Source organism: Trachemys scripta, chromosome 1 (assembly GCF_013100865.1).
Source record: "Trachemys scripta elegans isolate TJP31775 chromosome 1, CAS_Tse_1.0, whole genome shotgun sequence".
NCBI classification, from domain to species: domain Eukaryota; kingdom Metazoa; phylum Chordata; order Testudines; family Emydidae; genus Trachemys; species Trachemys scripta.
The window spans coordinates 324,787,969-324,809,891 of record NC_048298.1 but is presented as its reverse complement, the minus strand read 5'-3'; the positions used below and the strand labels follow the sequence as shown (position 1 = coordinate 324,809,891).

The 21,923-nt window shown below is 40.3% G+C and overlaps 2 protein-coding genes across 5 annotated transcripts in view; one reads left to right on the top strand and one right to left on the bottom strand.

Moving 5' to 3' along the window:
* DLG2 (discs large MAGUK scaffold protein 2) overlaps window positions 1-21,040 on the bottom strand; it is a 1,462,668-nt gene extending 1,441,628 nt beyond the window's left edge. Inside the window, exon 1 of one of the 2 annotated variants that reach the window (XM_034759045.1) lies at window positions 19,237-21,040. In XM_034759045.1, the coding sequence (XP_034614936.1) occupies window positions 19,237-19,255 (19 nt within the window). In that variant the 5' untranslated portion in view covers window positions 19,256-21,040. The remainder of the gene's footprint in view (window positions 1-19,236) is intronic. The other variant, XM_034759046.1, reaches the window with a different exon arrangement.
* A 65-nt stretch (window positions 21,041-21,105) lies between these two features.
* Window positions 21,106-21,923, top strand: part of LOC117871255 (transmembrane protein 126A-like) — a 32,259-nt gene continuing 31,441 nt past the window's right edge. For all 3 annotated transcript variants that reach the window (XM_034759064.1, XM_034759063.1, XM_034759061.1), the window contains exon 1: window positions 21,106-21,252. The gene's annotated coding sequence lies outside the window, so the exon portion shown is untranslated. The remainder of the gene's footprint in view (window positions 21,253-21,923) is intronic.

Below are 21,923 nucleotides of genomic sequence, written 5' to 3'. Positions count from 1 at the left end.
CTCCTGTGCACTTCGCCCATTGCAGAAGCTAAAAAGCAGAAGCTAAGGCACACCTACAAGGGTGATACAGAAGCATGCTCTGCAAGGGGAAATCAATCAGCAGGCAGCTAGTTTCAAGAATCTAGCCTAGCTCTCTCATCACAGGCAGTGGCAGATTTAGCCTGACCTCTGACCTAATTCTAAAGAAGTCAATGGACATTTTGCATGAATTCTGCCACAGATTTCCTATGTTTCCTTAGGCAAGTCATTTAGTTTTCTGTGCTTCAGTTCCCCATGGGTAAATTCATTAAAGATTATGAGAGCCTTGAATATTGTGGTAATGGGGGCCATATTAAGTAGATAAGATAGATAAGCTTGTTATGTCTGAGGAAATGTGAACTATACTGTGCAATGTGATTACTTACTCTAATGAAAAGGCAAAATATATAATTATTAGAACTAATACTAATAATTGATATATATATATATATATATATATATAAACTAATAATTGATATTATATAGTATATATATATATGCATTAGGTCAGTGGTTCTCCAACTTTTGTACTGGTGACCCCTTTCAAATAGCAAGCCTCTGAGTGCGACCCCCCCTTATAAATTAAAAACACTTATTTATATATTTAACACCATTATAAATTCTGGAGGCAAAGCGGGGTTTGGGGTGGAAGCTGACAGCTCGCGACCCCACATGTAAGAACCTCATGACCCTCTGAGGGGTCCCGATCCCCAGTTTGAGAACCCCTGCATTGGGTTCTCTTTTAAATGTGAGCGATGTTGTTTGATCACAGATGTTCTATTCTATAAATGAAACAATGTACATCATTAACAAAAATAATGGAGAAAAGAAACTATAGTAACTGGTCAGTAAGATGCAATTTGGAGTAATGGTCTACAATAAAGAAAGGGAGATTTAGGCTAGAAAATCTTTTGGAAGAGTGCAACTGTTTACACCAGGGAATAGCCTGCCGCCACGCAGCCTCAGACTGTTATCCAAGGAGGAGTCAGTGTTTTACACTCGTTTTACATTGTTGTAAAAAACTACACAACATGCAGTGCAATAGTGGGTCAGGCCCCATAAACGGACTTTGAAGCTTTGCAGTTTTGTTGGTTTGTTACCTTGGGCCTGATCCTACAGTATTTACAGGACAGTAGGATTGGACTTTTCTTCCCCTCTACAGGCTTGTGTACAAACAAACCTTGCATCACTTGAGTTATACTGGGGTACTTCAAGCAGTACAACCCCACCCCCCAGTGTGGAGTCAATTACATTGTCATAAAAGTACTTTATACCAGGAGTGTTTATTCCTTTACAGAAAGGAGTGTTTCAACATTAGGACTTTCACCAGGATAATTATTTCAGTTAAAAAAAAAATCACATCCCTAACCGACATAGTACAGGCATTTGATGTGAATATAGAGGTAAAAAAAATTTAAAATGTGATTTTTATGAGAGATTAATTCATACTACAGGAGCAAGTAAGGTTGCCAATGTTGGTTGGATGTATTCCTGGAGGTTTCATCACATGACAATCTTTAATTAAAAGATTAATCGTTAATTTCTGGAGACTCCAAGACAATCCTAGGAGCAAGATGCAGTTAATTCAAAAATCAGTCTCAGAGGGTAAGTGTACACAGCAAAAAAAAAAAAACCCACAAAAACAAAAACATGGCAGTGAGTCTCAGAGCTCAGGTCAACTGAGTAGGCCTTGTGGGACTACGCTGAGGGGCTAAAAATAGCTATGTAAAGGTTTGGGCTCAGGCTGGAGCCCGGGCGGTCTATGAGGCCCTCCGTCCTTGCCGAGGTTCAGAGCCCGGGCTCTAGCCCAAGCCCAAACATCTACACTGCCTGCTACTTTTAGTCCTACAGCGTGAGCCCTGTGAGACTGACTCAGTTGACCTGAGCTCTTAGACTCACTGCTATGGGTCTTTTTTTGCGGCGTAGACTTACCCAGAAAGACTCTACTCAGGGTATGTCTTCACTGCAATGTTAACCCAAGGCTAGTGGGATTCAAGTCTGCTGACCATGGGTTTTGTAAGCCCAGGGCTTGAGCATCCACACTTATTGATGACCCTAGGTTTATTATGTCTGGACCCACGTCCCAAACCCAGGCTCTAGCATCCACACTACAGGATGCAGACCCAAGTCAAACCACCATATCCCAGTCTTCCTAGCACCGTCCCCAGCAGTGGCCACTTGAGAACCTTGGTTTGTGGTGCAGCATAAGATAAACTTGACTGTCCATCCCACACGTTACAGCCCACTAACATCCTACCAAACCACATTTTGAGTCTGCATGCTCCCAGCAACCAGGGCTAGCAAGATGGAGGAGTCACCATTCCAAGAGCTTTTCTTGCTTGGGCTTTCACTCCTGTTTCAGAAAATGGGCAGAGGATCCATGAAAAGCTGGTGGACGCACTGACAGCCTTTTCGGACCTACTGAAGGCACCTGATGGAAGAGGAGGAAGATACAGATATGGAAGACTTGAACTGGCTGATGCTGCTCGTGACCCTCAGTATAGCCGCTGATGCCCCCTACATAGATCAGTGCTTCTGGTGAAAGGTCACAAGCACAGATGGGTAGGACATATCATACAGAACTGGGATGACAGCAGTGGGTCCAGAACTTTTGCATTTCTGGAGCTTTGTAAGCAGCTTCCCCAATCCTTCAGCATCAAGATACGTGCATGAAGATGGCCATACCAATTCAGAAGTGAGTTGCTATAACCGTCTAGAAGCTGGCTACCGCAGGCTGCTACCGGTCTGATGCTAACCTGTTTGGTATTGGAAAGCCAGTTGTGGTGGTGGAGGTGTCTGAGGCAATCAGGCATGTGATGGTGGGCATAAACAATAGTCCTGAACTAATTCCTGGTTTTGAGGAAATGGGATTTCTAGCTGTGCTGGGGCCATTGATGGGACTTATGTGCCCATAATTTGCCCTCCTCAAGTACCATGAAAACAAACTTCAAAGGGTACTACTCCATTGTTATGAAGGCCCTTGTGGATGCCAACGTGGGCTGCACTGGAAAAGTTCATGATGCCAAGGTTTTCTGCCAATCAGGAGTTTACATTCATAAACAGGGACACTATTCCTACCACACAACATTATTCATAAATGTAGTTACTGTTCCCCCTGCCATTTGGGGGGGAACCCCACATATCCCATTTTGGCTTGGCTTATGAAACCATAGTATGATATGAGAGGGCTTGGCAAAAGAAGGTTTAATCACACACACAGCAGGTACAGAATGGTGGTTGAATGTGCATTTGGCAGACTATTTTGCTGAGTTGTCTACAGACCCATTGGATTCCAGTGTCATGAATGCTGTCCACATTATTGTGACTTACTGTACTCTTAACAATCTTTGTGAAGGCAAAGGTGATCCATTTGCCCTTAATGGACTTATGACAGTAACGGATTGCTGAAGCTACGCACTCAACCAGAAAGTGCACCTATTACAGCTGGAGCAGGATGCACCCGGGCAACAGAAATCAGGTATGCTCTATGCTCCCACATTATCTGCTTGCATAGGTGAATGAAAGAGGGAGAATAGTACTCTTATGAATGTTTTTGTACAATGTTTACAGCAAATGACAGTCACACCATACAATGAAATAGGCGGGTTGACTGTCATGCATTTATTTATAGATGAGATGACTGCTTATGAATTGGGGAGGGGTCATGTGGCAAAAACTATGTGTTTACTGTACCCACTGATGTAAATAAATGTATTGAGAAATTGTGTTTAACTTTAGATACAACTTCCCAGTAGTCCATTATCATGTGTTTATCTTTATTATATGAAATACACATTATATGATGTGATGCTCTCTTAATTTCTTAAATAAACTTTCTTAATAAAATAAAAGCCTTTATTTGTGAAGAATAGATGTTTTACAAAAACCACAGTACTAAACCATTGCCAGGCAGTCCAGCTGCCATTAGCACACCAAAACACCAGTAATAAACCAGTATCAAAATCATTAATAAAACAAAGTGCATAAACCAAACACCGAACAGTGCAAACAGCAAAACTAGGGTCAACAAATATATCCCCTAATGTTCTATGTCCCTTTGTCCCCCATTCTCCTTCCCCTTCCTGCACATTTAGTGTACACCACTGCACAGGGCTGGAAGTCTGCAGAGGGTTGAAGCCTGCAGACAGGGCTGAAGCACGCAGGGGATACATTTGCCCTGTCCGACTGTTGCTAAGTCCTGGTTGCATGGGCCAGCCAACCATGGAATTGTTCAAAGTGTTCCTGGGTTGCACATGGTACTGTGCATGGGACTCAGGACGCAGTACAGGTGCAACAGAAGCCTGTACTCTTGCAGCCATAATCAAAAGCAGCCTCTTGAACATGTCTTTCTGCTGTGCTCTATCTTCCTCCCCCAGCAGATGTTCCTGCTTCAGAAACGGTGCTGCAAGCCTCCTCTCACGCACTGCAATTTTGGCCCCGGTCTCGCTCTCTCTCTGCAGCCTGCCTGTGCCTTTCTGCTTGCCATGAATCCTTCTCCCTCTGGTGTTGCACCTGTTTGTTGGCCCTGTCCAGAATGTCCAACATAAATTCATCATGGAAACGATTCCACTTGGACCAGCCCATGACAGTTCTGAATTCCCAGGACCTGCTGGAGTGTGGCCACGCTGCTGAGGGGGAAGGCCCTGCAGAGGTTGAAGGTCCTAAAAGCAGGCATCAAACAGTGCATTATTGTCTTAGTACTACAAAACAGGTTCAGTGCATCCACAAAGAAAAGTGCCTTGTAGACTCTCAAGGCCAAAAAATTATACATTATAAAACTGAGATTCAGCATATTGTGAGGGGAAAACTTCAGTTCCCAAAAGCTCCATGAACACAACTGTGTTTAATCCAAGTGAAAAATCCCAGTGCACAAACAATGGTAAATTAAAATTTACAATTGCTTCTTCTTTAAAAATTGTACACCACTTTTGACATTTGGGCGAGATGGGGCATGGCTTACTACATAAGCTTTCTCTATCCTTTCAGGAATTCCATATTCTGGAGGACATAATTCTGGAGGTTCCTGAATGGCAAAGGGACTTGTTATTCCAAACGGCTGGTAGCGAGTATGAATGCCACAGAGGTTTTCAAACTCATGATGACTGCGCACCACATATACGAGTGGAGTGGGCTAGTGACCTACAGAGGTGAACCAGGAAAAAGAGCTCTTCCCCAAAATTTGCCTACGTATCTGAAGTTCGTACTACCAAAGAGTTGCAGCTATCAGCACTCATGATTGGGTCAAAATTCATGGGGAAATCAAAAGGATGCTGTGTTAGCATCCACATGGATTACTGCCTCCCTATGGCTTCTGATGAAGCCTGCTGTGCATGCATCTACCCATGGATTACATGTAAAACACACACAATAATGTGGATCCTCAAAGAACTACACAGCCATCCCATTCCCCACCAGCACATTTCTGGAATACATACAATCCCCTAGCTGTACTTTGGACATTGCTTTTGTCACCCATGAACTACATTTAGCTTTCTCACCACCCCTCTGGACAGTTTTGTGTTTAGAGGCGGCTCCTTACGCTGTGGTGTGGCCAGGGTGGATAAAAATCAATGATTTTTTTTTAAATAAAAAAAATTGAATTTTTTTAATTTAAATATGATGTTTTTTATAAAATGCTTTTTGAAGAAAAAACCTATATAAAGATAGTTTTAATTAAGATGCATTATAGCTCAAAGATATCTCATCATGGAATAGGGATTATAAATTCTAATTCTATAGTATGAGACAATATATTCAGGGAATGTTTAAGAAAAGTTTTGTAAATGAGTTCCAATAGTTCATGGATTAGGGACCCAACCTTACAGGGTTCCAGGGACTTCTCTATAGATTATTTAGGTTAATCTTTCTATCTACCCAATGGGACTCAATCTAGAAGATACCATCAGAGATGCTTAGTTTTGCAGTTCTCAAACTGGATTTGTGTCTCCAGAGATAACATGCTTGTTAACAGCAAAAATGTTTTTAAATAAAGAAAGAAATAATATATAGAGGTAAGAAATAACAGACCTCAACCCTATTATCCCTCTGCAAATCTGTGTACACAGAGTCAATCCCTTACCTCTCTCTAAAAGTGTAAAGTTTCAAAAAGTTCAATGAATAGAAGATTGTTGAGTGCGGAATAGATCTGGACAAGGAGAAGAAGTGTGGAGATAAACGTGAGAAGGGAGGAACAGGCAACAGAAACAAAAATGAAACTGAGCAGCATATTCCAGAAGTCTTGAGGTCTTTCTGAGTGTAGCCTTCATTGATTTGAAATCTATCATACCATTCTCTCACTAGAAGGGAAAACCTGTAATGGCAGCAGGCTGTAAAAGAGACCCAGTTTGGGAATAAGAACCATTCAAGGAATATATGTTTTCTGATGATGTTTTAAAGAAAGTCACACCTGTGAACTGGAAGTCACTTAAGCACTTGGATTCAGAAACAACTGAAGTGATAATCTCACTTTTAAAAGCAGTAGCTTCTTCTGCCGGTGTAGAAAGAATATTTTCTTCCTTTGGACTAATTCATTCCAAACTGAGAAATCGTTTGGGACCTGAAAAAGCAGGAAAGCTTGTTTTTCTTTTCCAGATATTGAAGAAACAGGAAAATGAAGATGAAGACGACTGAGTTAGCTGTAGAAGCCAATATTTTACGTTTCTCATGTTGACCTGGCTGAGTCGATTTAATTTTTGCTTTGTTTTTAATATTTAATGTTACTATTTTAGTTAAAAACAATTTTAACAAAAACAAACCTAATTTTAAAAAACTTGAATGTTCAACTAAATTCAAAAATTCGTATGCTTGTTTTGTTAAAATATTATATGTTTGCTGTTGAAGAAAAAAATCCAGAATACATAACTTTGTTGTTTTAGTTAAATAAAATAATTTAAATTTCTGTCTGGTGATTTTCTCCTCCTAATACAGCATGGCAAGAAAATCCTCCAAATATTAATAATTAACCTGTTGAACTGGAGATAGTTCACTTCCCAATGACTGCATAAATATCTGATTCAATTACCTTTGGTAAATGAAATGACCAATCATTCATTTTCTGATATAGCTGTAAAACTAATCTGAAAAGTTTTCAAAATAAATCACTTAAAAAATGTATAGTGTTTACCTTCTAAAAATGAAGCCTACATCAATCTCTGAGTTGTGAAGAATATCTATTAAGCTTATAACAACCAACAAGAATGCATTTTTATGTAGACATCCATGATTAAATCGAGTCTTCCAGACTAGTGATTTAAATCATTATTTAAATCAAATCCACCCTGGGTATGGCCAATTTGTATGCCACGCCGTACTAAAAGGGAGGGTTCCTACTTTAAATACCCTGGCACATCTTTGTAATAATGTGTGAGTTTCTGGTAAAAAATTAAGTTTAAAGGCTTGTTTCGCTGTTGTTTGAGCTTCCCAGTCTCCACTTTGAATTCCACATGGTGAGGAAGGGGGTAATGCCAAGGCGCTGGCGTGCAATCTGCCATTAGCAGATACACATTGCTGCCAACAGCTTGTAATAAATGTTACATTGGGGCATAACCTGGAAATCCCTCCCATCCCTATATTAACAATAACAAACATGGAGCCAGACATTTACCAGGTTCAGGGGCTGCTTTTGCCTTTTGCATTTTGCCTTTTGCTGCTGCCAGTTTCACAGCAGGCTGTTCCTGCAGGGGTGAGCATCAAAAAGCTCCTCCAAACAGGGCCCCAGAATATGCTGCAACTGTTCTGGCAGCAAAGCCTACTTAGGGACCAATGTGAATACAAGAGTCACTTCGGAAGCCTGATCCAGTGCCTGTTGGCTCCCCTCCAGTCCTATACTAGATTCGGAGGGTCAGAATCCTGGCTGACAAGGCTATCGTTAACCTCTGCTGGCTCAGTGCTCAGCGTAGTGCCCAGTCAACATCCTTGTAAAAGAGGCAGGTGTGATTCTCATCCCTGGCTTTCAGGTAGTTGGTCTTGAGCTGCTTAATCCACTCCCAGCACTGCTCACTGGTCCAGTGAATCCCAAGTGCTGCCAGTTTCTTTGCTATTTCCTGGTTCGCATGATCATTCCTGGAACTCTTACTAAAGTCAACTGTTTTGTGCGCCTCACACCAGAGATTAACCAAAATCTGGCTGTGATCCCTTGACAAGGTAGCAGAGTACTTAGCAAACTACTTCTTCTCGTCAGTGGCCATTGCAAACACAGGAGACTATTCATACTGCTTGAAGCTCAGCAGTCAGAATAAAATGGAAGGGTTAAACGCTGAGCATCTGTTCTTGACCCAGGTGGTTGCTTCTGTTTTCTAGGAGTCAATTGACCAGTCTTGGGCTAGAGAGGACAAGGAACAGCATCTCATGGGATTGTGGAATAGCTTTGGTGGACTCTCAGGACCCAAGTCTGGGGGATCAGGGCCTGAGCTGCCTCTGCACTGCAAAACGATGGACTTTGGACCCAAGTCCCTGTGGGAGACTGGCTCAAACCTGCCCCTGCCCTTCATCCTGGGACCCAGAGGGCTAACTGGCCTGAGTCAAACAGAATTGTGTGTAGATGGAAGGGGGGGTTGGGTTTGAGCCTGAGTCTGGTCTTACATTGCAGTGTAGACATACCCTTACACAACTTCCCCAAACTGGATGTGTTGAGTGATAATATAATCAACCAGAGACAAGACAAGAACATTACATTATTAGAACAAACTATTATCAGCTGATCAGTGATGCTGAAAGCAGGTCCATGGTTATCTAGCAATTTCTGAGAGCTGAATAACCCCTTCAGAGCATTGCAAAACCATACAAGACAACTTCAGAGTTCATGAAGTAAGAGATTTTCAGGACACAAGATGCTCAAAAGAATACTAATTTAAAGAAGATGCAATAGATCATTTTGTCATCATTTCAATAAAAGCAGTAAGCTTCTTTCTTCACCAAGAATTTTAAATTTAAACTCAAACAACTTATAAAGAAAAGTTGCTTTGTAAAATAATTTTTTTCAAAAGTACAGTGAACATTTAAAAATAACATTATGATATACAAACTATATGGGAATTGCTTCACTGACATGCAGCTTCTTCTGGGGTGAGACAGCATGATACAAAACAGTTTAGAACAGAGTGTGAAATAGACTAGAGCCAGTTGAAACTGCAGGGGGAAATTTAGACAGTCAGAACACGATTTCCTGGGTTACAATTTAGCTGGGACCAAGGGTGAAACCTGGTCCCACTGAAGTTAATGGCAAAACTCCCATTAATTTCAACAGGGCCAGGATTTTACCCCAAGCTACTTGTGAAAAGTGCACAGGAACTTTAATGACTACTCGTGGACAGGACTTGATTTTATAACTCATCTGTGAAGTGACACTTCCAAAAACACAATGCACCCTAACATTATACTGGGATATTGGTTCAGCAGCGCTGACTTAGAATCCTACTCCATCCCCACCTCTAAGTATGGCTACTCCTAAGTGTTCCCTGAAAATGTCCCTTTCAAATAATGACCAACCCCAACCTACGATTGGTGTAATGTGACAACATCATAGCTTCAGGGTTGTATGGCTGCTGGCAGTAATTTACTTAGAGATGTAGTTTTTAATTTACCTTAATCTCTCATTTGGCATGAGGGGGCTTGGTTAATTTCAGACATCTGAGGGATTTTTTATTAAACAAGTTAGAATGCATATTGATACATACCAGGTGAAATTCCTTCCAAGAGGACCAGAATCAGAAAACATAGGACAGCGAAGTTGCTATATAATAATTCCTATATAACAGTGGTTCCCAAACTTTAACAACCTGTGAACCCCTTTCACTAAAATGTCAAGTCTCACGAACCCCCTCCTAAAAATGAATGTTTCCAGGGATTTTCTCCTTTACCGGAGTATAAATTATAAAAGCAGTGATCTTGGAAATATAAAATTTGTTTTTATGACATGCTTATTACACACTCTTTATTAATTATTTATCATTACAGTATTTTGATTACATTATGAAAACAGCAACACTCTTCCAAGGTCTCACTTTCGTAGCTTGTATCACTTTGAATAAGCCTGTAATAAGACAAGGCTCCTATGCTTCATCAAGGAGTATCAGATGTGAAACAGTGTGAAGGTATTTAAGAAGCCAACTTAAAGAGTTCCTCCTACACAAGCATTCAGGTCTTGAGCAGTCCAGGCAAACAACGCAAGTTACAACAAAGCTTAAATTTGTTCTTCATAATAATTTAAAAAACAATACTAGCTGCCTATTTACTTTTAAAAACAGCAAAAAATATCCACCTCCCTTTCCATTTCTTAGGAGGAGTCTTGAAGGTTAAATCTCCTCAGTGTGATAGATAGGCTTGCTTTGATCTGCTTAGCTCTTGGAAGTCCAGGGGCTCCGGGCTGCTGGCCCCATGCTGCCCAGGGTCCCTAGGGACAGCTCTGTCCGCCATTAGGGATTTTTTTCCCCGAGAACCCCCTGTAACATTGCGCAAACCCCCTGTGGTTCATGAACCCCAGTTTGGGAAACACTGCTATATAATAATTCCTAGATTTTAAATGAGATTTTGGAAGAAACAAGAAGATTGGGAAGCAAAGAGAACAGATGGACAGAAAGGGAATGGGTAAGACTTTAAGTAATTTTGGACAATTTTAAAGGAAAATGAAATAAAAACTACTCTGGAACTTGGAGACTTCAGATGACAAGTGAAAATGAGTCTGAGGTCTCAGCAAACATTGGTCCACATATCAAATGTTTCAAGGCCACCTGCTTTGATGCAGAGAAACTTGCGTGAGAAACTTGCGTAACACCTAATTACACTATTCCCTGAATCAAGCCAGTACTATTGATTGCTCATTTCATATACACTAGTCTTCACAAACAGAAAATAGGCTAATAAGGAGGTGCAAGACAGAATAATACATGCATCACACAGTACAGTATTCTTCATTAAAAAGTTATGTGCTTTAAAACCACTGAATTAGTTTATTTTTTAAAACCTGAACTTTCAAACTTGCAGGCAGAAGTCAGTTAATTTGCTAGATAAAACTGCTAGTATTCAGAAGGGATACGGGGGGGAAAATGTCTTTAATATTTACTGTTTCCCACATTGGATGGTACAAGTTACAAACTATAATCAAGCATCAAAACACCTGAGGACAGTGGGTAAAAGGCTGATAACTGGGAGAAACATACCCAGAAATAGGAGTCTGTGTGGTCTAGTGGACTGCACAAATGAACTGTGAAATAGCAAATGTGCAACTTTATGCTAGCCACAAAAACATCCCTGTGTCTCGGTCTCTTCTTCTGTACAATGGGATGTTACTCAACTACCCAGAAGAGGCATCATAAGGATTAATATATATGTTTATAACTCTTCAAACAGTGGGTGAATAATGAAAGTGCTATTTATTATTTATTACAGAATGTGATGAGCACTTACATCACCTCAAGATATGAGAGATGATGATGTTTTAAACCAATATTCACTGAGAACAGGTAAAACAGGTAGATTGGTCAACCTCTAATCTGGCCTGCTGGGAAAAAAGGAACAAATGAACAGCAGTATCTGTTACACAGATAGGCCTGTTTGTCAACTCTTTGGAGACCTATATCTATGGCTTGTATCACCAAGAAATGCAAAGTGAGAGATGAAGAGCATTTCTATAGCTTTCCACTGTACCTTTTATGTCTAAATTTACATTGCCACAATACAGGTATGTTTATAGAATTCTGAGAATTGATTTCTTTTGTAAATGTTGCTTTGTAAATAATTGGTACTATTAAAAATATTAAAGATATTCCTGGATTTAAGTAAATGTGATTCAATGAAGGATTGACTGCACTCCATTCTCAGTAAGAAAAACGGTCTCATAGCCTAGCAACTGCTTTTATTTCAATCAAGAGACACAATGTGCAACCAGCACACATTAAAAGTTAGCTCTCCACAAAATTTGAATTTAGGAAATATTTACTTGTGACATAACCATCATCTGAAGCTTGTTACTGTCCTCAGATATGCAGATGTATATCACCCCATATCCTCTTTAAAAAATAGCTTTACAGGTACAGCAGCAAATTTTACAGGACCAAACAGCACCATACGTTCATGTATATTAAGGCAAAAATCAAGCACCCAGATGCCAAGCAAAACTCTGCTAGTTTCACATAAGCTTATCAGGAGGTTCAAGTGATGAGGAAAGCAAGCTGTGCATTATGCTCCTTTCACACAGCATCATATAGCTGTTGCAATCTCTGTGCAACTACTATAGGTACTCCAAATAGTATGCTGCAAAAAGAGGGAGAGAGACAGCTCAGGGGAGCAGTTGTAGAACAGCACATTCACATTTAAAACTGATGCAATTAACACAGCGAAATGCCATGTAAGCAAAGTTGCTCTGAACATCATTAACTTTAGTAGTACACTCTATAACCTGTCAATAGGGACAAGGGTCGCATGAATACAGACAGGTGAAGTGAGCTAAATGCAGCATGGCCTAGGAGAGAGACATGCTATCAGTGCAGAGGGGGAAGTCATGACCCCTACAAAGAGGAAAACTGGCAGATAGAAATCAGTGACTTTCCAGTGTCTTCCAACCTATGCATGTTTTTGTTGACACGTCGGCCATTCTGTGTTACCACAAGCCCTATCCTGGGTGAATGTAACAGAGCTGTGAGACCAGAAAATGAAAATCTTTCCTTGAAAGGTTTTACCTTGCTTCTTTGTGAAGAAAGGGGAGAATGTGGCCACACAGATTTAGAAAGGAATATCCTACTTATCTTCAGTCTAAGGCTGATTATAACTATGCACACAATTGAAATGGAGATTCTAAACTCAAATAATAGTTGTTCCTATAGAAGTGTGGCTCGTGGTCCCATAGTTAAGGTTGAGTTGAGTTTTGCACTTAAAGCGGGGATTCATCCACTTTGTCTTGGAGTACTGAATTATTTTTTTGGAGAATTTACAAGTACATTAGTTAGCTAATGGATTAATAAGCTTTAAAAATGGGTCCTTTAAGTAATTTAGCATCAAGCCTGTTTCTTTCTCCTGAATGATCTTAAGGGAATAATGCAGATGCTTCTAGCTTCCCCTTATAGTTAAAACTCATTGAAATATTTTGCAGGTGCTACTTTTGAAGCAGTTTTTTGTAGAGTTAATGGTAATTTTTCCCTGTTATTGTTCATTGCAGAAAGTTTCTTCTTCAGCAGGGGCTGACAAACATTATAATACAGAGAATTCCACATAGCACTACCTCCTTTCAAAAAAGGTTGCCATATTCGGCTTGGTCTACACTAAACCCCCAAATCGAACTAAGGTACGCAACTTCAGCTACGTGAATAACGTAGCTGAAGTCGACGTACCTTAGTTCGAACTTACCGCCGTCCAGACCCGGCAGGCAGGCTCCCCCATCGACTCCGCGTACTCCTCGCGGCGAGCAGGATTACCGGAGTCGACGGGGAGCACTTCTGAGTTCGATTTATCGCGTCCAGACTAGACGCGATAAATCGAACCCAGAAGTTCGATTGCCTGCCGCCGAACCAGCGCGGTAAGTATAGACAAGCCCTTCCATGAGGACCTTCCCTCTTATCCCATGACAGCTTGCTTTGCTTAAGAGCCTTTAGTGAGGGACCTTGTCAAAGGCTTTCTGAAAATCTAAGTACACTATGTCCACTGGATCACCCTTGTCCACATGTTGGTTGACCCCCTCAAAGAATTCTAGTAGATTGGTGAGGCAGGATTTCCCTTTACAAAAACCATGTTGATTCTTCCCCAACAAAACATATTCATCAATGTGTCTGATAATTCTGTTCTTTACTATAGTTTCAACCAGTTTGCCCGATACTGAAGTTAGGCCTGTAATTGCCGGGATCACCTCAGGAGCCTTTTTTTAAAATTGGTGTCACATTAGCTATCCTCCAATCATCTGGTACAGAAGCAAGTTTAAATGATAGTAGTAGTTCTGCTATCTCACATCTGAGTTCCTTCAGAACTCTTGGGTGAATGCCATCTGGTTCTGCTGATTTATTACTGTTTAATTTACCAATTTAGCGAAGTCAGTACAAACTAAAATTTCATACAGACGACTCGTTTATACTGTTCTATGTACTATACACTGAAATGTAAGTACAATATTTATATTCCAATTGATTTATTTTATAATTATATGGTAAAAGCAAGAAAGTAAGCAATTTTTCAGTAATAGCGTCCTGTGACACTCTTGTGTTTTTAAGTCTGATTTTGTAGGCAAGTAGTTTTTAAGTAGGTGAAACTTGGGGCACATAAGACAAATCAGACTCCTGAAAGGGGTAAAGTAGTCTGGAAAGGTTGAGAGCTACTGAACTAAAGCACAGAAAGTTTAAGTGACATTTCACAAAGCAAAACAATGGCCATGCTGGGAAAAGTCCTTACGTTTCCTAACTCCCAGTCCAGTGCCTACTTGGATTAGGCTGCTTCCCAGTATGAATTTATGTAACAAATATTTGTTATATACTACTTCTACTCCTGCAGTCCTTCTAGACACAGAATTTATTGATAGTAGTAGCTTCTGCTATTGAAAAACTACAGGATTGGAAAGAGATTGGTCATGCAAGTAGCCAAAGATTTAAACTGAAGAGTCTGAAAAGGTTAATATAAAAATTTGCTGCCACATGTTTAACTCCCACAAAACTTAAATTGCTCTTATTGTAGTCACAACCTCTGATCCTAACCATCAGCTCTGCACTGCTCCTAGTCAATTTCACAGTAGAAAGTGACAGTCAGTTTAATAGAACTTGGTGTGAAAAATGGGGCTTCATGCCTGCACGTCATTTGACAAAAATACATTCTAGAATGTTTCAGCAACTAAAAGGATAGCAAAAACTTTAGACAGTACATATGTGGTATCAGCATTTTGTTAAAGGTGAAAAGGAACTACCAAAATCCATTACTTCAGTATGTACTTGATTTCCCATTCACAAGGTTAAGAGGAGCATTTACACCACTAAAAACACCACAATTTTCAAACCTGGGTGCCTAATGTTAGGATTCTAAATATATATTTTAGATATCTAAATAGAACTAGCCAGATTTTTAAAGATGCAGATCCCTGCAACTCCCAATGAATTCAATGGCAGCTGAAATTTTCAGCACTTCTGAAAACCAGACTACTTCTATTTAGATATCTAAAATATGTATTTAGAAGCCTAACTTTAGGCAATTAGGTATGAAAATTTTAAAGTTCAACATTTCTTTTTAGCTCTCTTCTCCACTGATGTCATGTCACAGGGCAGCAATGCTATGTGTTACACCACCAAATTCATCCTTTAATGATGTCATCATTACCAGCAGGCTCTGCTTTAGCACACTGGTGGCTCATGTGGGCTCATATTAAATCCTTTTTTGTTAATTTGTTTAATATGGCATGTCTTAGAAAGTGTTTTATATATCATCAGAGAAACTTTGAAAAAATGTACATGGAAAACCAAATTTATTTACAAGAGTCCCTATGAACTGGCTACATGATAAAACAGGCTATTCAATAGCTGTGATGTCACAAAAAGAAGCAACTGAGTTATGTTTCATGCTTTTATTCTATTTTGTAAATATATCGAAAGATCAGGTAAATACAAAAATAAATATAGGCCCACATCGCTTGCTGGAGCCAGCTGGTGTGACCCTGGTGGACTCCAAAAGGAATTTAAAAAGCTGACTTTAGTTTCTGTGCTAAATGTTTCCATAGTCTAATGAGGAAGTATATTATTTTGTCATTAGGTCACCTTTAAGGTATACCACAACACCAGCACTATCTCATTGTTTGGGATAGCAATGGGTAGTATACATTGGTATATAGCATCTTTGCTTCATACCTATCTCTTTATTTCTAGTTTACGTTTGCTAAAGTGTAATACGCAATAAAAGAAAGGAGTGTGTTTATTTACTTAATAAGCTTGTGCAATCATAGTGTCCAAAGTGTGATGTCCAACAAATAAATGTGACTGGTAGTAAGGAGTATTTGGTTTGATTTTAATTTTTTTAAAGTATATTTAGAGCCAGTGAAAGGTGAGAAATTGAAAGCCCTAGAAACTGAAGTTATCAGAACAGTTACTGCAGTGCAAATATATGCCTCATCCTTTGGCTGAAGGAAGCACCTGAAGCATTGAAAGGGTACTTCAGGCTCATTTCAATCACTGGTCTCTTTGTTGGGCTGTAGCCCACGAAAGCTTATGCTCAAATAAATTTGTTAGTCTCTAAGGTGCCACAAGTACTCCTGTTCTTTTTGCGGATACAGACTAACACGGCTGCTACTCTGAACTCTTAACCATGTGGACATTTATCTCCTTATGGAGTGGACTGAGACCACCAACTCATTTCACTCAAGCCATCTGACAATCATATACTGACATAAACTGGATTAGAACCATTGGCAGGTTTGCCTTATTTCACACCCAGAAAACACCTGCTTGTTACTCAGATATTTTAATTAAGTATTTTTACTGACTACAAATAGCCTAAACTTTTCACATTAGCTGAATTGGCCAATAAGACTAGTTTTGAAAAGGCAGTCCTGTAATGCTTACCTGCTTTAAACAGGTAAGACAAGGCACAGAAGTCCATCAAGATTTGTGTGATGTTTGAAGTCTAATGGTGAAAAAGGAGCGTTCCCTCCAAAATAAAACTTCAAACATATTCCTTGCTCTTTAAAGGGGGACACAACTGGAAAGTAACTAGTTTCAAATAATTCAATGATCTGATACAGCCTCCTGATAACGGAATGTCAGGATTTTTTGAATTGTTTTTTTTTTTTAAATGCTCATCTGCTGATTTTTGAAGGATATTTTGGTTAGACTCAAGACCAGCATAATGCATGTTAGGATTACCCCTCTCCCTGTCCTCTTTGTGCACATATCTCCCTTCTAACTCATTCATTTTCAGTACTGCTGCTGCTGCCAGAACACATATGATTGCAGAGCCTGGGGAAAGTACACCAATGAGTTTTCTGCTGTTATCTGCTGGGGGAGACAGTAGATATGGGCTCCTTACTGAATAAGACCAGAAATGAAACTGACTATCAATAAAACAGCGAAAGGCATAAAGCAAAACAAACTGCAAAACTTGAGGGGAAAACCCCTCATTTCCCCCCATTATTACTTGTAACAATAATAAATATAAAAATTTCACATGGAAGTGAGATGTTCAAGTTGATAGCATCGCTTTAATTACATTTTGTAAGAGTAAGCCTATGACAAACTATAAATTTAAGTAACTCAAAAACATAATAAATAAAGTAGCTGATTCACTACTATTTTTCAATCCCCTTCTGTAAATACGTAATCACATTTTAATAACAGCTTTTAATATTTAAATACAAATATCTTCACACTGACAGCTCTAATACACTAATGGATATGAGAGGCTAAATTGTGCCAAAGGAGCTATTTTGGTCTACCAACTGCATATTTTAAAATGTTCAAAAATATATATTCTTACAGTTGACTGGTAAAAAATAAAGTGTAAGAACTACATTAAAAATGTGAGTTAGGCTGTCTTGAAACAAAGGCAGGAAATTTATAGATTCAGAGATTTTTAAGGCCAGAAGGGATCATTATGATCACCTGCTTTGATGACCTGAGTAAGACAGACAATGGAATTTCACTCAGTAATTCCAGGATCAAATGGATATCTTGTGATTGAGCTACAGTTCAACATCCAATTCCAAAAGACATCCATCCTGAAAAATGTACAACTCAGAGTTAAAGTTTTATCTTTAAAATGGCACTGTCTTAACTCACCTGTTGTAAACAAATATAATATGTAAGCCTCAAAGTGGAGTAAGATGACATGTTCACAGCACAACAGGATGACTTAAAGAGACATTATGAGTGGGTTATTTTCCTCGATATATATTCCCATGTTTACTACAGTTAATTAAAAATAATTAACTAAATCAGTGACTAATATTATTTATTAAATCATTATACCATTTTTATATTTTGTTTCTACTCTGCAATCTCTACAATATGATCAAAGTAAAACTTTAAGTGGAATTTTTATAAAAACCTTCATAATAATCTGTTTGGTTTTACAGTTATTTACATCAGAAATTATGAACCATGGAACAGAGGTAGAAGAAGATATTTTTGTGAAATAAATTAATTTTGAGTTATATTGAAGTTAGCTGTGTCCATATTTTACTAATATCTCTCACTTTAGTTCTTTATTCCATATATTGGCTGTGCCATGTCAAGAGCCTTAAGTTCTAGATAGATGAACTGCATGAGAACAGTTATTTGCCATTCTTTGTTTTATCTGCACATTTTGTAATCCAAACTAACATGTTAAATTACTGTCCTGTGTTTGCAAGATACAGAGAAGCATTTACAGCATAAAAGTTTTCAGAGTAATCATAAGTATATACCAACAACTGCTAGCATGATCACTGGGAACTGCATTTTACCAAAGCTGTGTCTAAATCCATTGTGGTCACAAACTGTTAAATATTTATATGAGAGAGATAAGACACTCTTTCCTGCGACCAACACAGCTGCATCAACACTGCAAACAAGTATTTATGTGGTGAACCTAAATATGTAAGAGGCAAAACATGGGGCTGTTTGTTTTTTTAAAATGCAACATTGCTGCATTTATTAAAGTAACAGAACCTTTTATATCTTAACATGCGGAAACCCCAAAGCTTGTTAAAATTATGTAGCTCTCATAATTCAAAATGTTGTTGGATAACACAAAGGTTGAAACTTTTCCTGGCAAAGTGCACTGAAACCAGTTTTTACATTTATTTTTACTGCTACTGCTGGTGGAGTTACCTGCTGTATGTTTAAAGAAAAGGTATTGGGGGCTAAAAACTTTTTTAAAAAACAAAAACAAATATTACAATCACCACCTTACAATATTAAAACAAATATTTTATGGCTTACTTTGCACTATTTATGCTCTCTTTCTATTGGAATTATTTGAGATACATAAATTAATTTCAAATTCTCTCTTGGCCCTGGTTTTAAGTTTTGTCATGGCTGATATTTACAAAACCAAATTTCGAGATCAAATAAGACATGACAAATCTTAAAACATTCTACTAAATGTGTGAGGGTTTTTTTATCTACAATTGTAAATGCATAAATTGTTTCCCTCCCTGCAAAAGAAAAACAAATCACTCCCCCACTGAAATGCTTTTTTTTTTTTTACATTTAAAATTGCAAGCACTAGAGATCTACAATCTAGAAAACGTAGATGTAAAATGAGATAGGAAACTTCATAGCCCACCTTTCTTCTTGACTGGCATTCTTGGTCTTACTTCTGGTACTGGACACAAGTGCTTATTTACTGGTATCAATGATGTCCCACTGGGATTGCCTTGTGAGCTCAGGAACTAGGTATTTGTTCAAATCACTTAAACAGTTCAGTTAGGAAATACAGCTTCAGTCTTCTTTTTCTAGCAGTACTGACTATTTTCTCCAGTTAAACTTCCAGTGCCTCCCACAGAATAAGAAAAAAAAGAAGAAAAAAGAAGAATTTTGAAAGAGTGGTTTTCAATTTCTGTAAAATATTTTTGAATCTATAAAAATACAAGAGAAAATGCTCCTTGGCATATAAAACCCTATTATAACTCCTCTTCTGGCAGCAAAAGTTTGTCAGTTAAACAACTTTATGTAAGACAATTAAGGCACAGTCCATCTCTAGGCAGCTGTCTTAATATTCCACCTGAACAAGTTCAAAGCCATCTGAGTTTCAGGACAAAAATTCCCAAAAAATCCCAAAATAAATTTCTGGGTGAAAACAAAAGCAATCCAAAATAACTGTATAAACTCCTTTCACTGGAACTTGGGTGAATTTTGCTAGTTATATATAACTGCACTGGGTGCATACACAGCAGACTAAAAATGTCCCTTTTTTCCTCACTGCACAAATGTTTTCAAATCTCACACTCTTACCCAACAGAAGTCACTCCTCAGTCACTTTCATTTTTATTCTCTCCACCCAGCCTTATGGTCTTTAATGTCCCTCTGATCCTCCCATGTATTAAAAGAGAGGATTGAAAAGGAGGAAAGCAATCCCTTGAAATGGAATTATTAAAGTGACAGTGCTGCTCACTGGGCACTTTGGCAGAGCAGATTGCTTTATTCTGGAGCCATTTACTTCATGCCATTTCTTTCCTTGCAAAGCAGCCGCCTCGTGAAGGAGGAGCAGAGAGGGCTTGGAGCAGAGCTTCACAAAAGGTTAATTTTCAGAAATGCTGCAGTATCAGTGGAATAAAAAAAGCAAGCCATGAAATGAGTCCAGTTTCCCCACACAGCTGCTTGGCCTCAGTATAAGCCCTTTTCTCCCCCTTTTTCTGCAGAAAAGAGTTGGATTTCCCCCATCTAGATTGTTAAGAAAGGTATGAAAATGTCATGCAGCTGCCAAATGTTTCCCTGCACGCATGAGGAGCCGTGGTGCATGTTACATAACTCTGCTTTGCATTTATCTTCTAGGAGAGATGGACACTGTGTTTGGGGGCTGTTCTGTTCTGCTCTTTAATGTTCACCATTCAGACCCGGGCCTCTCTCTCTGTTTCCCCCTACACAGATAGATCTTTTCCCCCGTCCTCTTCGGGGGCGGGGGGCTCGTCTGGTCTGTCCCGGGGACGGTCCGTGCAGGGCGGGCTCGCTGGGTTCTGGGCTGCGGTGCAGGGAGGTGCGGGGGGAGCAGGGCAGGTTGAAGGAGGTGGGGAGAGGGTGCAGGGGAGGGGCTGGAGGAGGAGGAAGCTGTGGGGAGGGGGCAGGAGCTGGCAGGCGGGAGTCGCTGGAGGCTGGGCGGGAGGGGCCCGCAGGCAGCGCCTAGTAGGATGCTGAGGCCTGGGGCAGGGGAGAGGCCGCTGCCTCCGCCCGTGTCAGCCGGTTACCCCGCGGGCTAAGGGGCCGCCATTGAGGGCACGGCTAGGGGGAGTCTCCGCGTGTCCAGGTGCAGGGTCCCGGCTCAGCCCCGTCTCCATGGAGGCGCCGCCGTTGCCGCCGCCATCCTCCTCCCCTAGCAACGAGAACCCGGCCCAGCACCGATCCCGCCTCTCCAACTCCGTGGCCAATCAGAAGTAGCTATGCTGGGCCTTCGGGGACCACCCAATCATCGACGCCTTCCGAGGGGGAGTCGGGTTGTGTCTAGGTCATATGATTGGACAAGATGGCGGCCCCCATAGGACGAATGCGTGTGACAGGGAGGGGCCATGTTGTGGGGCCTGTACGGGCGGCACGGCCATACCTGAAGAAGGAGCAGGGGCAGTAGGGATAGAGCACCCAGCATAAGGTAAGACAGGGGCAGCGGGGCACGACTCTGCTTCACAGAGCCTGAGGGCCCCCCCCGAGACAGACCAAAGTCGGATCCGCCCAGCTCTAAGGGGGAAGCTGCCCAGCTCGGGGGCGACCTGTCTGTAAGGTCCCGCTGGGTCTCTGCGCTTGCAGGAGAGATCGGTAGGGGTGGGACCCTGGCAAGGCAGCAGGAGCCGCTGGGTGGTTGGCTGCTACATGAAGACACGGAGAGAAAGAGACCTTAAAACAGGGTGGAAGGAACATCGAGGCAGAGCCATTGTACGCTCACTTGGGAGGTTATTGCTGACGTCTTGAAGGTTATACAGCAAAATTAGATACAAGCAAAAGCAACTCTTGTTATGTGAATAGTATTAAACTAGGCAACCATTTGCTGTACTCAGATTGAAGTGAGATAGTTAACACCTGCAAAATGCTTTATGGATTCTCTTCAGCCGTCCTTCACTAGGTGAAAATGGGAGTGGGCCAAGTCATCACACTCTTTTTTTTTTTTTTTTTTTTTTTTTTAAATGGAGATATCCTCTCTCCTAGAACTGGAAGGGACCTTGAAAGGTCATTGAGTCCAGCCCCCTGCCTTCACTAGCAGGACCAAGCACTGATTTTGCCCCAGATCCCTAAGTGGCCCCCTCAAGGATTGAACTCACAACCCTG